A 19,629-nucleotide genomic window follows, 5' to 3' on the forward strand; every position below is an offset into this window, starting at 1 on the left:
CGCTCGTATACCTCCTCAGTGTTGGCAGGATGCCCAACAGCACTGGCACTTCCACTAGACCAGCTCAGCAGCACCTCGCCCCTCCCCAAGCGGCTAGATACCCTCACGGGTGGTAAGCAGCGCTTTACAAATCCTGTTTGATTGATTGATTGAAAAAAGAACATGCAACGTAGCAAGCAGAGTGATGTCCAACATCAAAGCATCTGTGAACCCTCTCGCCACCGACAAGAGTGGTCAGGGAGCTTCATAACACGCCTCCCCCTTGGGACCACAAGGGGGTCTGCCACTGCCTCTCCCACCCAGTAATTCTCAAAAAGACACCACGACAAGAGAGGACGAGCTTGTTTCTGGCTGCTTTCGTTTATTAGTGTCAGTTTCCAAGAGAGCTGCTCACAGAAATGGGCAGGCATGTGGCCAGAGGTGGACACCTCATTCAGGATGGACGGTGGGGGGGCAGAGGCAGGCGGGGGCAGGGGATTCCCTTTATGTTTGTCCATGGTGCAGTGTCTTTGTGGAGTGAGCAGGCAGGGGGTGGGATAGCGTGGCAGAGGTAAGCAGGCAGGTGGGCGGAGTCAAGAGCAGCTGGCGCTTGGCTGGTTGGTCCTTCACAAGTTGTTCAGCTCCAGCAACGTCTGGTCCAGAGTTTGATGGATGCCGACGTTCTCCTCTTTGGCACAAGCCAGATTTTCTGTGAAAACAAGTAAGGAGCAGAAAGAGAGTGCAGAGGTCAGTTGGGTGCGGAGGACAGTTGCGGCATTCCTATAGCGGGTGGGCCACACAACTGTGGAAGACGCCCTACCATTTCCTCTCACTTACCTCATCCTTGGCAAGGAATGATGCCAGGTGAAGGACAGCTGTGATGCCAAGAGGCCCAAATGAGGCACACTACCACAGCAGCCCATCTGTGGCAGGAGTAAGAACCAACCACCAGGAACAGCATGACAGTCAGCACTCTAGAACTGTGACCCACCACGCCTGCATGACAGTCAGCATCCTAGAACACCGGCCCACCTCACCTGCATGACAGTCCGCACTTTAGAACACCGACACGCCTCACCTGCGTGACAGTCAGCACTTTAGAACACCGACACGCCTCACCTGCGTGACAGTCCGCACTTTAGAACACCGACCCGCCTCACCTGCGTGACAGTCCGCACTTTAGAACACCGACCCGCCTCACCTGCATGACAGTCAGCACTCTAGAACACCGACCCGCCTCACCTGCATGACAGCACTCCAGAACACTGACCCACCTCACCTGCGTGACAGTCCGCACTCTAGAACACCGACTCACCTCACCTGCATGCCAGGTCTTGGCCTGTCTCAGTTCCCAGAACAAGATCTGTGGTTAAGAAGGATCCTGGGCACACCATAAAGAGATGATGGGAAGTGGAGTGTGCACGTCTGTGAGTGTGTGCGTTCTGTTGTATGCATGGTGGTGTGGTGTTCTGCATGGTTCCAAGGGGTAGTTTCAAGAAGTAGCGAACAATCTGACCGCCACCACTAAGAAGTGAGATAACACAGTATGTCCAACCAGGGCCCGTATTACAGATAGGGTGCACGCTCCATGTTTGTGCCACAGCGCACTTTAAAGCGGGTGCAAACATGGTTAGTGCGCCCTAACAGGAAGAAAGTGCTGCTACCAGGGCAGCCATGACCTTAAAAGTCCACATTTGTAAAGCGCACAATCACCCGTAAGGGTCTCTAGGCGCTGGGGGCCGTCAGGAAGATTAAGCGAGCTATTGCCCAGAGTCACATGGTGCTGGGCTAACCTGCCGCCGGAGCCGGGGATCGAACCGTCGTCCCCAGATTCCAGCGTCAGTCGCCCTGGCCGCGGCGCCACACCTCTCCCTCTCCCTTGTGCTGCCCCCAGGGCAGTGCATTGATGAGAAATACAGAGCAGCTGTTTCTCTGTGCAGGCGGTAGCCCTCCGGCACTTTAAAAGGGATTAGAGATCCCCGTGCAGGCGTGGACAGCGAGTGACTGCACCAGCCTTCAATGGGATATCTGGGATCCCTGTGCAGGCGAGTACAGCGAGTGACTCCAAGGGGATGTCTGGGATCCCCTTGCAGGCGAGTACAGCGAGTGACTGCACCAGCCTGCAGGGGGATGTCTGGGATCCCCGTGCAGGCGAGTTCAGCGAGTGACTGCACCAGTCTGCAGGGGGATGTCTGGGATCCCCGTGCAGGCGTGGACAGCGAGTGACTTAACCAGCCTGCAGGGGGATGTCTGGGATCCCCGTGCAGGCGGGTACAGCGAGTGACTGCACCAGCCTGCAGGGGGATGTCTGTGATCCCCGTGCAGGCGGGTACAGCGAGTGACTGCACCAGCCTGCAAGGGGATGTCTGGGATCCCCGTGCAGGCGGGTACAGCGAGTGACTGCAAGGGGATGTCTGGGATCCCTGTGCAGGCGGGTACAGCGAGTGACTGCAAGGGGATGTCTGGGATCCCCGTGCAGGCGGGTACAGCGAGTGACTGCAAGGGGATGTCTGGGATCCCCGTGCAGGCAGGTACAGCGAGTGACTGCACCAGCCTGCAAGGGGATGTCTGGGATCCCCGTGCAGGCGGGTACAGCGAGTGACTGCAAGGGGATGTCTGGGATCCCCGTGCAGGCGGGTACAGCGAGTGACTGCACCAGCCTGCAGGGGGATGTCTGGGATCCCCGTGCAGGCGGGTACAGCGAGTGACTGCACCAGCCTGCAAGGGGATGTCTGGGATCCCCCTGCAGGCGAGTACAGCGAGTGACTGCACCAGCCTGCAAGGGGATGTCGGGGATCCCCGTGCAGGCGGGTACAGCGAGTGACTGCACCAGCCTGCAGGGGGATGTCTGGGATCCCTGTGCAGGCGGGTACAGCGAGTGACTGCACCAGTCTGCAGGGGGATGTCTGGGATCCCCGTGCAGGCGTGGACAGCGAGTGACTTAACCAGCCTGCAGGGGGATGTCTGTGATCCCCGTGCAGGCGAGTACAGCGAGTGACTGCACCAGTCTGCAGGGGGATGTCTGGGATCCCCGTGCAGGCGGGTACAGCGAGTGACTGCACCAGCCTGCAGGGGGATGTCTGGGATCCCCGTGCAGGCGTGGACAGCGAGTGACTTAACCAGCCTGCAGGGGGATGTCTGTGATCCCTGTGCAGGCGGGTACAGCGAGTGACTGCAAGGGGATGTCTGGGATCCCTGTGCAGGCGGGTACAGCGAGTGACTGCAAGGGGATGTCTGGGATCCCTGTGCAGGCGGGTACAGCGAGTGACTGCAAGGGGATGTCTGGGATCCCCGTGCAGGCGTGGACAGCGAGTGACTTAACCAGCCTGCAGGGGGATGTCTGTGATCCCTGTGCAGGCGTGGACAGCGAGTGACTGCACCAGCCTGCAGGGGGATGTCTGGGATCCCCGTGCAGGCGAGTACAGCGAGTGACTGCAACAGCCTGCAGGGGGATGTCTGGGATGCCCGTGCAGGCGGGTCCAGCGAGTGACTGCATCAGCCTGCAGGGGGATGTCTGGGATCCCCGTGCAGGCGGGTACAGCGAGTGACGGCACAGGGATGTCTGGGATCCCTGTGCAGGCGGGTACAGCGAGTGACTGCACCAGTCTGCAGGGGGATATCTGGGATCCCCGTGCAGGCGGGTACAGCGTGTGACTGCACCAGCCTGCAGGGGGATGTCTGGGATCCCCGTGCAGGCGTGGACAGCGAGTGACTTAACCAGCCTGCAGGGGGATGTCTGTGATCCCTGTGCAGGCGGGTACAGCGAGTGACTGCAAGGGGATGTCTGGGATCCCCGTGCAGGCGTGGACAGTGAGTGACTTAACCAGCCTGCAGGGGGATGTCTATGATCCCCGTGCAGGCGAGTACAGCGAGTGACTGCACCAGTCTGCAGGGGGATGTCTGAGATCCCCGTGCAGGCGGGTACAGCGAGTGACTGCACCAGCCTGCAGGGGGATGTCTGGGATCCCCGTGCAGGCGTGGACAGCGAGTGACTTAACCAGCCTGCAGGGGGATGTCTGTGATCCCTGTGCAGGCGGGTACAGCGAGTGACTGCAAGGGGATGTCTGGGATCCCTGTGCAGGCGGGTACAGCGAGTGACTTCAAGGGGATGTCTGGGATCCCTGTGCAGGCGGGTACAGCGAGTGACTGCAAGGGGATGTCTGGGATCCCCGTGCAGGCGTGGACAGCGAGTGACTTAACCAGCCTGCAGGGGGATGTCTGTGATCCCTGTGCAGGCGTGGACTGCGAGTGACTGCACCAGCCTGCAGGGGGATGTCTGGGATCCCCGTGCAGGCGAGTACAGCGAGTGACTGCAACAGCCTGCAGGGGGATGTCTGGGATGCCCGTGCAGGCGGGTCCAGCGAGTGACTGCATCAGCCTGCAGGGGGATGTCTGGGATCCCCGTGCAGGCGGGTACAGCGAGTGACGGCACAGGGATGTCTGGGATCCCTGTGCAGGCGGGTACAGCGAGTGACTGCAAGGGGATGTCTGGGATCCCCGTGCACGCGTGGACAGCAAGTGACTTAACCAGCCTGCAGGGGGATGTCTGTGATCCCCGTGCAGGTGGGTACAGCGAGTGACTGCAAGGGGATGTCTGGGATCCCCGTGCAGGCGTGGACAGCGAGTGACTTAACCAGCCTGCAAGGGGATGTCTAGGATCCCAGTGCAGGCGTGGACAGCGAGTGACTGCATCAGCCTACAAGGGGATGTCTGGGGTCCCCGTGCAGGCGAGTACCTGCACCAGCCTGCAGGGGATGTCTGGGATCCCTGTGGAGGCGGGTACAGCGAGTGACTGCATCAGCCTGCAAGGGGATGTCTGGGGTCCCCGTGCAGGCGAGTACCTGCACCAGCCTGCAGGGGAATGTCTGGGATCCCCGTGCAGGCGAGTACAGCGAGTGACTGCACCAGCCTGCAAGGGGATGTCTGGGATCCCCGTGCAGGCGGGTACAGCGAGTGACTGCACCAGCCTGCAGGGGGATGTCTGGGATCCCCGTGCAGGTGGGTATAGCGAGTGACTGCAAGGGGATGTCTGGGATCCCCGTGCAGGTGGGTACAGCGAGTGACTGCAGCAGCCTGCAGGGGGATGTTTAGGATCCCCTTGCAGGGGGGGTACAGCGAGTGACTGCACCAGTCTGCAAGGGGATGTCTGGGATCCCTGTGCAGGCGGGGACAGCGAGTGACTGCACCAGCCTGCAGGGGGATGTCTAGGATCCCCGTGCAGGCAGGGACAGCGAGTGACTGCACCAGCCTGCAGGGGGATGTCTAGGATCCCCGTGCAGGCAGGGACAGCGAGTGACTGCAGCAGCCTGCAGGGGGATGTCTGGGTTCCCCGTGCAGGCGGGTACAGCGAGTGACTGCACCAGCCTGCAAGGGGATGTCTGGGATCCCCGTGCAGGCAGGGACAGCGAGTGACTGCAGCAGCCTGCAGGGGGATGTCTGGGATCCCCGTGCAGGCGGGGACAGCGAGTGACTGCACCAGCCTGCAGGGGGATGTCTGGGATCCCCGTGCAGGCGGGTACAGCGAGTGACTGCATCAGCCTGCACGGGGATGTCTGGGATCACCGTGCAGGCGGGTGCAGCGAGTGACTGCACCAGTCTGCAGGGGGATGTCTGGGATCCCCGTGCAGGCGGGTGCAGCGAGTGACTGCACCAGTCTGCAGGGGGATGTCTGGGATCCCTGTGCAGGCGGGTACAGCGAGTGACTGCACCAGCCTGCAGGGGGATGTCTGGGATCCCCGTGCAGGCGGGTACAGCGAGTGACTGCACCAGCCTGCAGGGGGATGTCTGGGATCCCCGTGCAGGCGAGTACAGCGAGTGACTGCAACAGCCTGCAGGGGGATGTCTGGGATCCCCGTGCAGGCGAGTACCTGCACCAGCCTGCAGGGGGATGTCTGGGATCCCCGTGCAGGCGGGGACAGCGAGTGACTGCAGCAGCCTGCAGGGGGATGTCTGGGATCCCCGTGCAGGCGGGGACAGCGAGTGACTGCACCAGCCTGCAGGGGAATGTCTGGGATCCCCGTGCAGGCGGGTGCAGCGAGTGACTGCACCAGTCTGCAGGGGGATGTCTGGGATCCCTGTGCAGGCGGGTACAGCGAGTGACTGCACCAGCCTGCAGGGGGATGTCTGGGATCCCTGTGCAGGCGGGTACAGCGAGTGACTGCACCAGCCTGCAGGGGGATGTCTGGGATCCCCGTGCAGGCGGGGACAGCGAGTGACTGCACCAGCCTGCAGGGGGATGTCTGGGATCCCCGTGCAGGCGAGTACCTGCACCAGCCTGCAGGGGGATGTCTGGGATCCCCGTGCATGCGGGTACAGCGAGTGACTGCATCAGCCTGCAAGGGGATGTCTGGGATCCCTGTGCAGGCGGGTACAGCGAGTGACTGCAAGGGGATTTCTGGGATCCCTGTGCAGGCGGGTACAGCGAGTGACTGCAAGGGGATGTCTGGGATCCCCGTGCAGGCGTGGACAGCGAGTGACTTAACCAGCCTGCAGGGGGATGTCTGTGATCCCTGTGCAGGCGGGTACAGCGAGTGACTGCATCAGCCTGCAAGGGGATGTCTAGGATCCCAGTGCAGGCGTGGACAGCGAGTGACTGCACCAGCCTGCAGGGGGATGTCTGGGATCCCCGTGCAGGCGAGTACAGCGAGTGACTGCACCAGCCTGCAGGGGGATGTCTGGGATCCCCGTGCAGGCGTGGACAGCGAGTGACTTAACCAGCCTGCAGGGGGATGTCTGTGATCCCCGTGCAGGCGGGTACAGCGAGTGACTGCATCAGCCTGCAGGGGGATGTCTGGGATCCCCGAGCAGGCGGGTACAGCAAGTGACGGCACTGGGATGTCTGGGAACCCTGTGCAGGCGGGTACAGCGAGTGACTGCAAGGGGATGTCTGGGATCCCCGTGCAGGCGGGGACAGCGAGTGACTGCACCAGCCTGCAAGGGGATGTCTAGGATCCCAGTGCAGGCGTGGACAGCGAGTGACTGCATCAGCCTGCAAGGGGATGTCTGGGGTCCCCGTGCAGGCGAGTACCTGCACCAGTCTGCAGGGGGATGTCTGGGATCCCCGTGCAGGCGGGGACAGCGAGTGACTGCACCAGCCTTCAGGGGGATGCCTGGGATCCCCTTGCAGGCGGGGACAGCGAGTGACTGCACCAGCCTGCAGGGGGATGCCTGGGATCCCTGTGCAGGCGGGGACAGCGAGTGACTGCACCAGCCTGCAAGGGGATGTCTGAGATCCCTGTGCAGGCGGGTACAGCGAGTGACTGCATCAGCCTGCAAGGGGATGTCTGGGGTCCCCGTGCAGGCGAGTACCTGCACCAGCCTGCAGGGGGATGTCTGGGATCCCCGTGCAGGCGAGTACAGCGAGTGACTGCACCAGCCTGCAAGGGGATGTCTGGGATCCCCGTGCAGGCGGGTACAGCGAGTGACTGCACCAGCCTGCAGGGGGATGTCTGGGATCCCCGTGCAGGCGGGTATTGCGAGTGACTGCAAGGGGATGTCTGGGGTCCCCGTGCAGGCGAGTACCTGCACCAGCCTGCAGGGGGATGTCTAGGATCCCCGTGCAGGCGAGTACAGCGAGTGACTGCACCAGCCTGCAAGGGGATGTCTGGGATCCCCGTGCAGGCGGGTACAGAGAGTGACTGCAGCAGCCTGCAGGGGGATGTCTAGGATCCCCTTGCAGGGGGGGTACAGCGAGTGACTGCACCAGTCTGCAGGGGGATGTCTGGGATCCCTGTGCAGGCGGGTACAGCGAGTGACTGCACCAGCCTGCAGGGGGATGTCTGAGATCCCCGTGCAGGCGGGGACAGCGAGTGACTGCACCAGCCTGCAAGGGGATGTCTGGGGTCCCCGTTCAGGCGAGTACCTGCACCAGCCTGCAGGGGGATATCTGGGATCCCCGTGCAGGCGAGTACAGCGAGTGACTGCACCAGCCTGCAAGGGGATGTCTGGGATCCCCGTGCAGGCGGGTACAGCGAGTGACTGCAGCAGCCTGCAGGGGGATGTCTGGGATCCCCGTGCAGGCGGGGACAGCGAGTGACTGCACCAGCCTGCAGGGGAATGTCTGGGATCCCCGTGCAGGCGGGTGCAGCGAGTGACTGCACCAGTCTGCAGGGGGATGTCTGGGATCCCTGTGCAGGCGGGTACAGCGAGTGACTGCACCAGCCTGCAGGGGGATGTCTGGGATCCCTGTGCAGGCGGGTACAGCGAGTGACTGCACCAGCCTGCAGGGGCATGTCTGGGATCCCCGTGCAGGCGGGGACAGCGAGTGACTGCACCAGCCTGCAGGGGGATGTCTGGGATCCCCGTGCAGGCGAGTACCTGCACCAGCCTGCAGGGGGATGTCTGGGATCCCCGTGCAGGCGGGTACAGCGAGTGACTGCATCAGCCTGCAAGGGGATGTCTGGGATCCCTGTGCAGGCGGGTACAGCGAGTGACTGCAAGGGGATGTCTGGGATCCCTGTGCAGGCGGGTACAGCGAGTGACTGCAAGGGGATGTCTGGGATCCCCGTGCAGGCGTGGACAGCGAGTGACTTAACCAGCCTGCAGGGGGATGTCTGTGATCCCTGTGCAGGCGGGTACAGCGAGTGACTGCATCAGCCTGCAAGGGGATGTCTAGGATCCCAGTGCAGGCGTGGACAGCGAGTGACTGCACCAGCATGCAGGGGGATGTCTGGGATCCCCGTGCAGGCGTGGACAGCGAGTGACTTAACCAGCCTGCAGGGGGATGTCTGTGATCCCCGTGCAGGCGGGTACAGCGAGTGACTGCATCAGCCTGCAGGGGGATGTCTGGGATCCCCGAGCAGGCGGGTACAGCGAGTGACGGCACTGGGATGTCTGGGAACCCTGTGCAGGCGGGTACAGCGAGTGACTGCAAGGGGATGTCTGGGATCTCCGTGCAGGCGTGGACAGCGAGTGACTTAACCAGCCTGCAAGGGGATGTCTAGGATCCCTGTGCAGGCGTGGACAGCGAGTGACTGCATCAGCCTGCAAGGGGATGTCTGGGGTCCCCGTGCAGGCGAGTACCTGCACCAGTCTGCAGGGGGATGTCTGGGATCCCCGTGCAGGCGGGGACAGCGAGTGACTGCACCAGCCTTCAGGGGGATGCCTGGGATCCCCTTGCAGGTGGGGACAGCGAGTGACTGCACCAGCCTGCAGGGGGATGCCTGGGATCCCTGTGCAGGCGGGGACAGCGAGTGACTGCACCAGCCTGCAAGGGGATGTCTGAGATCCCTGTGCAGGCGGGTACAGCGAGTGACTGCATCAGCCTGCAAGGGGATGTCTGGGGTCCCCGTGCAGGCGAGTACCTGCACCAGCCTGCAGGGGGATGTCTGGGATCCCCGTGCAGGCGAGTACAGCGAGTGACTGCACCAGCCTGCAAGGGGATGTCTGGGATCCCCGTGCAGGCGGGTACAGCGAGTGACTGCACCAGCCTGCAGGGGGATGTCTGGGATCCCCGTGCAGGCGGGTATTGCGAGTGACTGCAAGGGGATGTCTGGGGTCCCCGTGCAGGCGAGTACAGCGAGTGACTGCACCAGCCTGCAAGGGGATGTCTGGGATCCCTGTGCAGGCGGGTACAGAGAGTGACTGCAGCAGCCTGCAGGGGGATGTCTAGGATCCCCTTGCAGGGGGGGTACAGCGAGTGACTGCACCAGTCTGCAGGGGGATGTCTGGGATCCCTGTGCAGGCGGGTACAGCGAGTGACTGCACCAGCCTGCAGGGGGATGTCTGGGATCCCCGTGCAGGCGGGGACAGCGAGTGACTGCACCAGCCTGCAGGGGGATGTCTGGGGTCCCCGTTCAGGCGAGTACCTGCACCAGCCTGCAGGGGGATATCTGGGATCCCCGTGCAGGCGAGTACAGCGAGTGACTGCACCAGCCTGCAAGGGGATGTCTGGGATCCCCGTGCAGGCGGGTACAGCGAGTGACTGCACCAGCCTGCAGGGGGATGTCTGGGATCCCCGTGCAGGCGGGTATAGCGAGTGACTGCAAGGGGATGTCTGGGATCCCCGTGCAGGCGGGTACAGCGAGTGACTGCAGCAGCCTGCAGGGGGATGTCTAGGATCACCGTGCAGGCAGGGACAGCGAGTGACTGCAGCAGCCTGCAGGGGGATGTCTGGGATCCCCGTGCAGGCGGGGACAGCGAGTGACTGCACCAGCCTGCAGGGGGATGTCTGGGATCCCCGTGCAGGCGGGGACAGCGAGTGACTGCACCAGCCTGCAGGGGGATGTCTGGCATCCCTGTGCAGGCGAGTACAGCGAGTGACTGCACCAGTCTGCAGGGGGATGTCTGGGATCCCTGTGCAGGCGGGGACAGCGAGTGACTGCACCAGCCTGCAAGGGGATGTCTGGGATCCCCATGCAGGCGGGTACAGCGAGTGACTGCACCAGTCTGCAAGGGGATGTCTGGGATCCCTGTGCAGGCGGGTACAGCGAGTGACTGCATCAGCCTGCAAGGGGATGTCTGGGGTCCCCGTGCAGGCGAGTACCTGCACCAGCCTGCAGGGGGATGTCTGGGATCCCCGTGCAGGCGAGTACAGCGAGTGACTGCACCAGCCTGCAAGGGGATGTCTGGGATCCCCGTGCAGGCGGGTACAGCGAGTGACTGCACCAGCCTGCAGGGGGATGTCTGGGATCCCCGTGCAGGCGGGTATTGCGAGTGACTGCAAGGGGATGTCTGGGGTCCCCGTGCAGGCGAGTACAGCGAGAGACTGCACCAGCCTGCAAGGGGATGTCTGGGATCCCCGTGCAGGCGGGTACAGCGAGTGACTGCACCAGCCTGCAGGGGGATGTCTGGGATCCCCGTGCAGGCGGGTATTGCGAGTGACTGCAAGGGGATGTCTGGGGTCCCCGTGCAGGCGAGTACAGCGAGAGACTGCACCAGCCTGCAAGGGGATGTCTAGGATCCCCTTGCAGGGGGGGTACAGCGAGTGACTGCACCAGTCTGCAGGGGGATGTCTGGGATCCCTGTGAAGGCGGGTACAGTGAGTGACTGCACCAGCCTGCAGGGGGATGTCTGGGATCTCCGTGCAGGCGAGTACCTGCACCAGCCTGCAGGGGGATGTCTGAGATCCCTGTGCAGGCGGGTACAGCGAGTGACTGCATCAGCCTGCAAGGGGATGTCTGGGGTCCCCGTGCAGGCGAGTACCTGCACCAGCCTGCAGGGGGATGTCTGGGATCCCCGTGCAGGCGAGTACAGCGAGTGACTGCACCAGCCTGCAAGGGGATGTCTGGGATCCCCGTGCAGGCGGGTACAGCGAGTGACTGCACCAGCCTGCAGGGGGATGTCTGGGATCCCCGTGCAGGCGGGTATTGCGAGTGACTGCAAGGGGATGTCTGGGGTCCCCGTGCAGGCGAGTACCTGCACCAGCCTGCAGGGGGATGTCTAGGATCCCCGTGCAGGCGAGTACAGCGAGTGACTGCACCAGCCTGCAAGGGGATGTCTGGGATCCCCGTGCAGGCGGGTACAGAGAGTGACTGCAGCAGCCTGCAGGGGGATGTCTAGGATCCCCTTGCAGGGGGGGTACAGCGAGTGACTGCACCAGTCTGCAGGGGGATGTCTGGGATCCCTGTGCAGGCGGGTACAGCGAGTGACTGCACCAGCCTGCAGGGGGATTCTGAGATCCCCGTGCAGGCGGGGACAGCGAGTGACTGCACCAGCCTGCAAGGGGATGTCTGGGGTCCCCGTTCAGGCGAGTACCTGCACCAGCCTGCAGGGGGATATCTGGGATCCCCGTGCAGGCGAGTACAGCGAGTGACTGCACCAGCCTGCAAGGGGATGTCTGGGATCCCCGTGCAGGCGGGTACAGCGAGTGACTGCAGCAGCCTGCAGGGGGATGTCTGGGATCCCCGTGCAGGCGGGGACAGCGAGTGACTGCACCAGCCTGCAGGGGAATGTCTGGGATCCCCGTGCAGGCGGGTGCAGCGAGTGACTGCACCAGTCTGCAGGGGGATGTCTGGGATCCCTGTGCAGGCGGGTACAGCGAGTGACTGCACCAGCCTGCAGGGTGATGTCTGGGATCCCTGTGCAGGCGGGTACAGCGAGTGACTGCACCAGCCTGCAGGGGCATGTCTGGGATCCCCGTGCAGGCGGGGACAGCGAGTGACTGCACCAGCCTGCAGGGGGATGTCTGGGATCCCCGTGCAGGCGAGTACCTGCACCAGCCTGCAGGGGGATGTCTGGGATCCCCGTGCAGGCGGGTACAGCGAGTGACTGCATCAGCCTGCAAGGGGATGTCTGGGATCCCTGTGCAGGCGGGTACAGCGAGTGACTGCAAGGGGATGTCTGGGATCCCTGTGCAGGCGGGTACAGCGAGTGACTGCAAGGGGATGTCTGGGATCCCCGTGCAGGCGTGGACAGCGAGTGACTTAACCAGCCTGCAGGGGGATGTCTGTGATCCCTGTGCAGGCGGGTACAGCGAGTGACTGCATCAGCCTGCAAGGGGATGTCTAGGATCCCAGTGCAGGCGTGGACAGCGAGTGACTGCACCAGCATGCAGGGGGATGTCTGGGATCCCCGTGCAGGCGTGGACAGCGAGTGACTTAACCAGCCTGCAGGGGGATGTCTGTGATCCCCGTGCAGGCGGGTACAGCGAGTGACTGCATCAGCCTGCAGGGGGATGTCTGGGATCCCCGAGCAGGCGGGTACAGCGAGTGACGGCACTGGGATGTCTGGGAACCCTGTGCAGGCGGGTACAGCGAGTGACTGCAAGGGGATGTCTGGGATCTCCGTGCAGGCGTGGACAGCGAGTGACTTAACCAGCCTGCAAGGGGATGTCTAGGATCCCTGTGCAGGCGTGGACAGCGAGTGACTGCATCAGCCTGCAAGGGGATGTCTGGGGTCCCCGTGCAGGCGAGTACCTGCACCAGTCTGCAGGGGGATGTCTGGGATCCCCGTGCAGGCGGGGACAGCGAGTGACTGCACCAGCCTTCAGGGGGATGCCTGGGATCCCCTTGCAGGTGGGGACAGCGAGTGACTGCACCAGCCTGCAGGGGGATGCCTGGGATCCCTGTGCAGGCGGGGACAGCGAGTGACTGCACCAGCCTGCAAGGGGATGTCTGAGATCCCTGTGCAGGCGGGTACAGCGAGTGACTGCATCAGCCTGCAAGGGGATGTCTGGGGTCCCCGTGCAGGCGAGTACCTGCACCAGCCTGCAGGGGGATGTCTGGGATCCCCGTGCAGGCGAGTACAGCGAGTGACTGCACCAGCCTGCAAGGGGATGTCTGGGATCCCCGTGCAGGCGGGTACAGCGAGTGACTGCACCAGCCTGCAGGGGGATGTCTGGGATCCCCGTGCAGGCGGGTATTGCGAGTGACTGCAAGGGGATGTCTGGGGTCCCCGTGCAGGCGAGTACAGCGAGTGACTGCACCAGCCTGCAAGGGGATGTCTGGGATCCCTGTGCAGGCGGGTACAGAGAGTGACTGCAGCAGCCTGCAGGGGGATGTCTAGGATCCCCTTGCAGGGGGGGTACAGCGAGTGACTGCACCAGTCTGCAGGGGGATGTCTGGGATCCCTGTGCAGGCGGGTACAGCGAGTGACTGCACCAGCCTGCAGGGGGATGTCTGGGATCCCCGTGCAGGCGGGGACAGCGAGTGACTGCACCAGCCTGCAGGGGGATGTCTGGGGTCCCCGTTCAGGCGAGTACCTGCACCAGCCTGCAGGGGGATATCTGGGATCCCCGTGCAGGCGAGTACAGCGAGTGACTGCACCAGCCTGCAAGGGGATGTCTGGGATCCCCGTGCAGGCGGGTACAGCGAGTGACTGCACCAGCCTGCAGGGGGATGTCTGGGATCCCCGTGCAGGCGGGTATAGCGAGTGACTGCAAGGGGATGTCTGGGATCCCCGTGCAGGCGGGTACAGCGAGTGACTGCAGCAGCCTGCAGGGGGATGTCTAGGATCACCGTGCAGGCAGGGACAGCGAGTGACTGCAGCAGCCTGCAGGGGGATGTCTGGGATCCCCGTGCAGGCGGGGACAGCGAGTGACTGCACCAGCCTGCAGGGGGATGTCTGGGATCCCCGTGCAGGCGGGGACAGCGAGTGACTGCACCAGCCTGCAGGGGGATGTCTGGCATCCCTGTGCAGGCGAGTACAGCGAGTGACTGCACCAGTCTGCAGGGGGATGTCTGGGATCCCTGTGCAGGCGGGGACAGCGAGTGACTGCACCAGCCTGCAAGGGGATGTCTGGGATCCCCATGCAGGCGGGTACAGCGAGTGACTGCACCAGTCTGCAAGGGGATGTCTGGGATCCCTGTGCAGGCGGGTACAGCGAGTGACTGCATCAGCCTGCAAGGGGATGTCTGGGGTCCCCGTGCAGGCGAGTACCTGCACCAGCCTGCAGGGGGATGTCTGGGATCCCCGTGCAGGCGAGTACAGCGAGTGACTGCACCAGCCTGCAAGGGGATGTCTGGGATCCCCGTGCAGGCGGGTACAGCGAGTGACTGCACCAGCCTGCAGGGGGATGTCTGGGATCCCCGTGCAGGCGGGTATTGCGAGTGACTGCAAGGGGATGTCTGGGGTCCCCGTGCAGGCGAGTACAGCGAGAGACTGCACCAGCCTGCAAGGGGATGTCTGGGATCCCCGTGCAGGCGGGTACAGCGAGTGACTGCACCAGCCTGCAGGGGGATGTCTGGGATCCCCGTGCAGGCGGGTATTGCGAGTGACTGCAAGGGGATGTCTGGGGTCCCCGTGCAGGCGAGTACAGCGAGAGACTGCACCAGCCTGCAAGGGGATGTCTAGGATCCCCTTGCAGGGGGGGTACAGCGAGTGACTGCACCAGTCTGCAGGGGGATGTCTGGGATCCCTGTGAAGGCGGGTACAGCGAGTGACTGCACCAGCCTGCAGGGGGATGTCTGGGATCCCCGTGCAGGCGAGTACCTGCACCAGCCTGCAGGGGGATGTCTGGGATCCCCGTGCAGGCGAGTACAGCGAGTGACTGCACCAGTCTGCAGGGGGGTGTCTGGGGTCCCCGTGCAGGCGAGTACAGCGAGTGACTGCACCAGTCTGCAGGGGGATGTCTGGGAACCCTGTGCAGGCGGGTACAGCGAGTGAATGCACCAGTCTGCAAGGGGATGTCTAGGATCCCCTTGCAGGCGGGTACAGCGAGTGACTGCACAAGCCTGAACGGGGATGTCTGGGATCCCCATGCAGGCGGGTACAGCGAGTGACTGCAAGGGTATGTCTGGGATCCCCATGCAGGCGGGGACAGCGAGTGACTGCAAGGGTATGTCTAGGATCCCCGTGCAGGCGAGTACAGCGAGTGACTGCACAAGCCTGCACGGGGATGTCTGGGATCCCCGTGCAGGCGAGTACAGCGAGTGACTGCACCAGCCTTGAGGGGGATGTCTGGGATCCCAGTGCAGGCGGGGACAGCGAGTGACTGCACCAGCCTGCAAGGGGGATGTCTGGGATCCCCGTGCAGGCGGGGACAGCGAGTGACTGCACCAGCCTGCAGGGGGATGTCTGGGATCCCCGTGCAGGCGGGTACAGCGAGTGACTGCACCAGACTTCAGGGGGATGTCTGGGATCCCCGTGCAGGCGAGTACAGCGAGTGACTGCACCAGCCTGCAGTGGGATGTTTGGGATCCCCGTGCAGGCGGGGACAGCGAGTGACTGCACCAGCCTGCAGGGGAATGTCTGGGATCCCCGTGCAGGCGGGTGCAGCGAGTGACTGCACCAGTCTGCAGGGGGATGTCTGGGATCCCTGTGCAGGCGGGTACAGCGAGTGACTGCAGCAGCCTGCAGGGGGATGTCTAGGATCCCCGTGCAGGCGGGTACAGCGAGTGACTGCACCAGTCTGCAGGGGGATGTCTGGGATCCCCGTGCAGGCGAGTACAGCGAGTGACTGCACCAGCCTGCATGGGGATGTCTGGAATCCCCGTGCAGGCGGGTACATCGATTGACTGTAGCAGCCTGCAGGGGGATGTCTGGGATCCCCATGCAGGCGGGTACAGCGAGTGACTGCAAGGGTATGTCTGGGATCCCCATGCAGGCGGGGACAGCGAGTGACTGCAAGGGTATGTCTAGGATCCCCGTGCAGGCGGGGACAGCGAGTGACTGCACAAGCCTGCACGGGGATGTCTGGGATCCCCGTGCAGGCGAGTACAGCGAGTGACTGCACCAGCCTTCAGGGGGATGTCTGGGATCCCAGTGCAGGCGGGGACAGCGAGTGACTGCACCAGCCTGAAAGGGGGATGTCTGGGATCCACGTGCAGGCGGGGACAGCGAGTGACTGCACCAGCCTGCAGGGGGATGTCTGGGATCCCCGTGCAGGCGGGTACAGCGAGTGACTGCACCAGCCTGCACGGGGATGTCTGTGATCCCCGTGCAGGCGGGTACAGCGAGTGACTGAACCAGCCCGCAAGGGGATGTCTAGGAACACCTTTCATACCTTTAGACGGCTACATTTAGGAGGCGCACTGAAATTGCATGCCTCCATGCGAATGAGGGAATACTCTCTCGATAACGCTGGTGCTACACGCACCAGCACTATCTGTATTATAGAAAGTGCCGTACATGTGTTTGCTGCCCCTTCTGTAATAAACTGTCATTGGGCGTGCAAAGTGGTCGCAAAGGCCCATTGCGCCCCGGGGCACTTGTGTAATACTGTCCCCGAAGGAAAAGTCTACGCCGCACAGGGCTCATCATTGCGGTCAACTGTAAGAAACTTCACGGCTATACTTTGATTCGGTCGGTGCCCTTCGTAGAAGGATCTCTACTCTTGGCCCATCCTGTTCTGGGAGAACCAGACACTACTGCTTAATTGTATTCTTTGTGTGGCCATCCCATCTCCCTGCACTCCTTCTGACCTGGACATGTCCATAATGGAAGACCCGCCCAGCGCATTAGATATGGTTTACCCTCCCCCACTCTTGTAACATGCACAGGCGTTGATGATAATCTCTCAGGGTGCAGCCCTGCCCCCCTGTGCTTCACACAGGTTAGGGATGCAGAGAGGTCAGCGGAATGTGAAGACCTGATGGAAAGGCCAACACGTCAGCTGCCTTCAGAGTAGGGCACGTTAAGGGTGTACTGTAGGTGAAACGGCTTCTTCCCATAAATTGGTGAGGTTATGGATTCTGGTGGTGCATGTACTCCACACTATGACCCAGATCAACTAAGCCTTTACAATGCCCTTGCGTCACTCAAGGTGATGCAAAGGACAACACAATGGACTTAGTACGTTTGAAATAGCCACACAAGGGGTAATGTGTGCCGCCTTGCGGGGTTTGTAAAGAAGTCTGTCGCAACGCATCGGCTTCTGCTACTTTACATTACATTTCGAGACTCTCCAAAGGAAGCGCCTGGGCGTTCTCTTGCACCCACCCATGGATCTGACACTGTTCCAGGTTTGCAAAGATTTTTAAACCTAAGATTACCTCCCAGAGGATGGCGTAACCCGGAGAAAAACTTTTTTTCTCTTTGTGATTTCCTCTTTCAATGCGTGCTGCATTCTGCATCTTGAATCGTATGGGGAAAATGCCTCTTTAGATTGTTTTTGTGCAGAAAGATGTTCCTTCCTGCACAAAAAGAATCTTGCCCATAACGCTGGCAACCTTTGCGCTAAGAAGCACACAAGGAGAGGGCAGAAATGCTCCATATCTTTGTAAATATGGAGCAATTAAGCTCTCCCTTTCATGCAACGCAGCACAGCAAGTTCTCTTGCTGCGTCTCGCTGTGTAAAATTATAGTAAATATGCCACTTTATAGCTGCAATCTCAGCAGTGCACGTGTTTGCTCCTCCATGGCTGGCACCTTGTGCGTATGGGGCAACTTACACAAGTGAAGTGTGAATGGGTGGTGATCGTAAAGAGTCAGAGGTTCCAACCAGCGGTCTCCTTGGCATAAGTGCCTCTGAAGACAGAGATGGCCCTGTTCATGGTAGGCTCGGGACCCCAAAGTGTTCTGTAATGATCCCCAGAACTTCATAACCACCAACAGCATGACAGAGGGACCCTCTGATGAGCGGCATCAACTACTATGGCCCCCTGACCAGACCACACACCCTACCGACTATGACTGACCAGACCAGCCACCCCAACGACCATGACTGACCAGACCAGCCACCCCAACGACCATGACTGACCCCACCGACCATTACTGACCAGACCAGCTACCTCACCGACCATGACTGACCAAACCAGCCACCCCACTGACCATGACTGACCCCACCGACCATTACTGACCAGACCAGCTACCCCACCGACCATGACTGACCAGACCAGCCACCCCACTGACCATGACTGACCCCGACCATGACTGACCAGACTACCCACCCCACCGACCTTGACTGACCAGACCAGCCACCCCACTGACCATGACTGACCAGACCAGCCACCCCACCGACCATGACTGACCAGACCACTCACCCCACCGACTATGACTGACATCACCGTCCATGACTGACCAAACCATCCACCCCACCGACAATAACTGACCAGACCACCCACCCCACGGACCATGACTTACCAGACCACTCACCTCACCTGCCACAACCATCGGACCAGACCACCAACTCCACCTACCTTGACTCGCTGACCAGACCACCGACTCCACCTACCTTGACTCGCTGAGCAGACCACCTACCATGGTCTTCGGACCGGACCACCCACCATATGCTGGCAGAAAGGGTATGGGGTCAGAGATACAGAGGGCAGCTCTCATCACGGGCCTCATGGAAGGTTAAGTACTCCACCTCTGGTCTGCACACTAGAAGAGGCCACCCATGCTTGCCCTTAGGGTGTGGGCCTTTTAATTCACAATGGCTAAGTTCAGCTAGAATTTCCCAAAATTCACTAACTGCAAGCCCTTTTTTCTGTTCGACAACAGCCGGAGGGGTCTGTAGGAAGCAGAGACCTCAAGGGCAGCCTCAGAGAAAGAAAGAGAGAGTAAAAACAGGACAGAATTATTTCAAAGATACAGTCACAGTACAGAAAAGAAAAGAAGAAAGCAAAGTGTGTTCACAACTGTTCCAGTTACTGCAGAGTCAAACACAAGATATACTACACACCAAATGCCAGGTTAAGCATTTAAGGGGGTCACGAGCCAAACCCCCACATACCAGGCTTTGACCTGGGCATCAGAGGGAGGTCCAGACCGCCAAATACCAGGCTGGGCATCCAAGGAGAGGCAGGAACCAACCCCCCCACACGCCAGGCTGTGAGCTGGGCCTCAGAGGGGGCCAGAAACAACCCTCCACATACCAGTCTGAGCATCCAAGGTGGCCAGGAACCAACCCCCATATGCAAGGCTGTGAGCTAGGCCTCAGTGGGGTCCAGCACCAACCCTCCACATACCAGTCTGAGCATCCAAGGTGGCCAGGAACCAACCCCCATATGCAAGGCTGTGAGCTAGGCCTCAGTGGGGTCCAGCACCAACCCTCCACATACCAGGCTGGGCATCCAAGGCGGCCAGGAACGAACCCCCCCACATGCCAGGCTGTGGGTTGGGCCTCAGAGGGGTCCAGCACCAACCCTCCACATGCCAGGCTGTGGGTTGGGCCTCAGAGGGGGCCAGAAGCAATACCCCATATTACAAGCTGGGCATCCAAGGTGGCCAGGAACCAACCCCCCCCCACATGCCAGGCCGTGAGCTGTGCAGACTGCAGAGCCTCTAGATATGGGGAACTTTAGCATACAGAGTGGGGAGTCGTAAAACTCC

General features: G+C 61.7%; 1 protein-coding gene across 6 annotated transcripts in view; it reads right to left on the minus strand.

Moving 5' to 3' along the window:
- Positions 1–341: 341 nt before the first annotated feature.
- Positions 342–19,629, minus strand: part of TPM2 (tropomyosin 2) — a 170,130-nt gene continuing 150,842 nt past the window's right edge. For all 6 annotated transcript variants that reach the window (XM_078674407.1, XM_078674410.1, XM_078674417.1 and 3 more), the window contains one exon: positions 342–688. In XM_078674407.1, the coding sequence (XP_078530533.1) occupies positions 606–688 (83 nt within the window). In that variant the 3' untranslated portion in view covers positions 342–605. The remainder of the gene's footprint in view (positions 689–19,629) is intronic.

Source organism: Lissotriton helveticus, chromosome 2_1 (assembly GCF_964261635.1).
Source record: "Lissotriton helveticus chromosome 2_1, aLisHel1.1, whole genome shotgun sequence".
In the NCBI taxonomy this organism is placed as follows: Eukaryota; Metazoa; Chordata; class Amphibia; order Caudata; family Salamandridae; genus Lissotriton; species Lissotriton helveticus.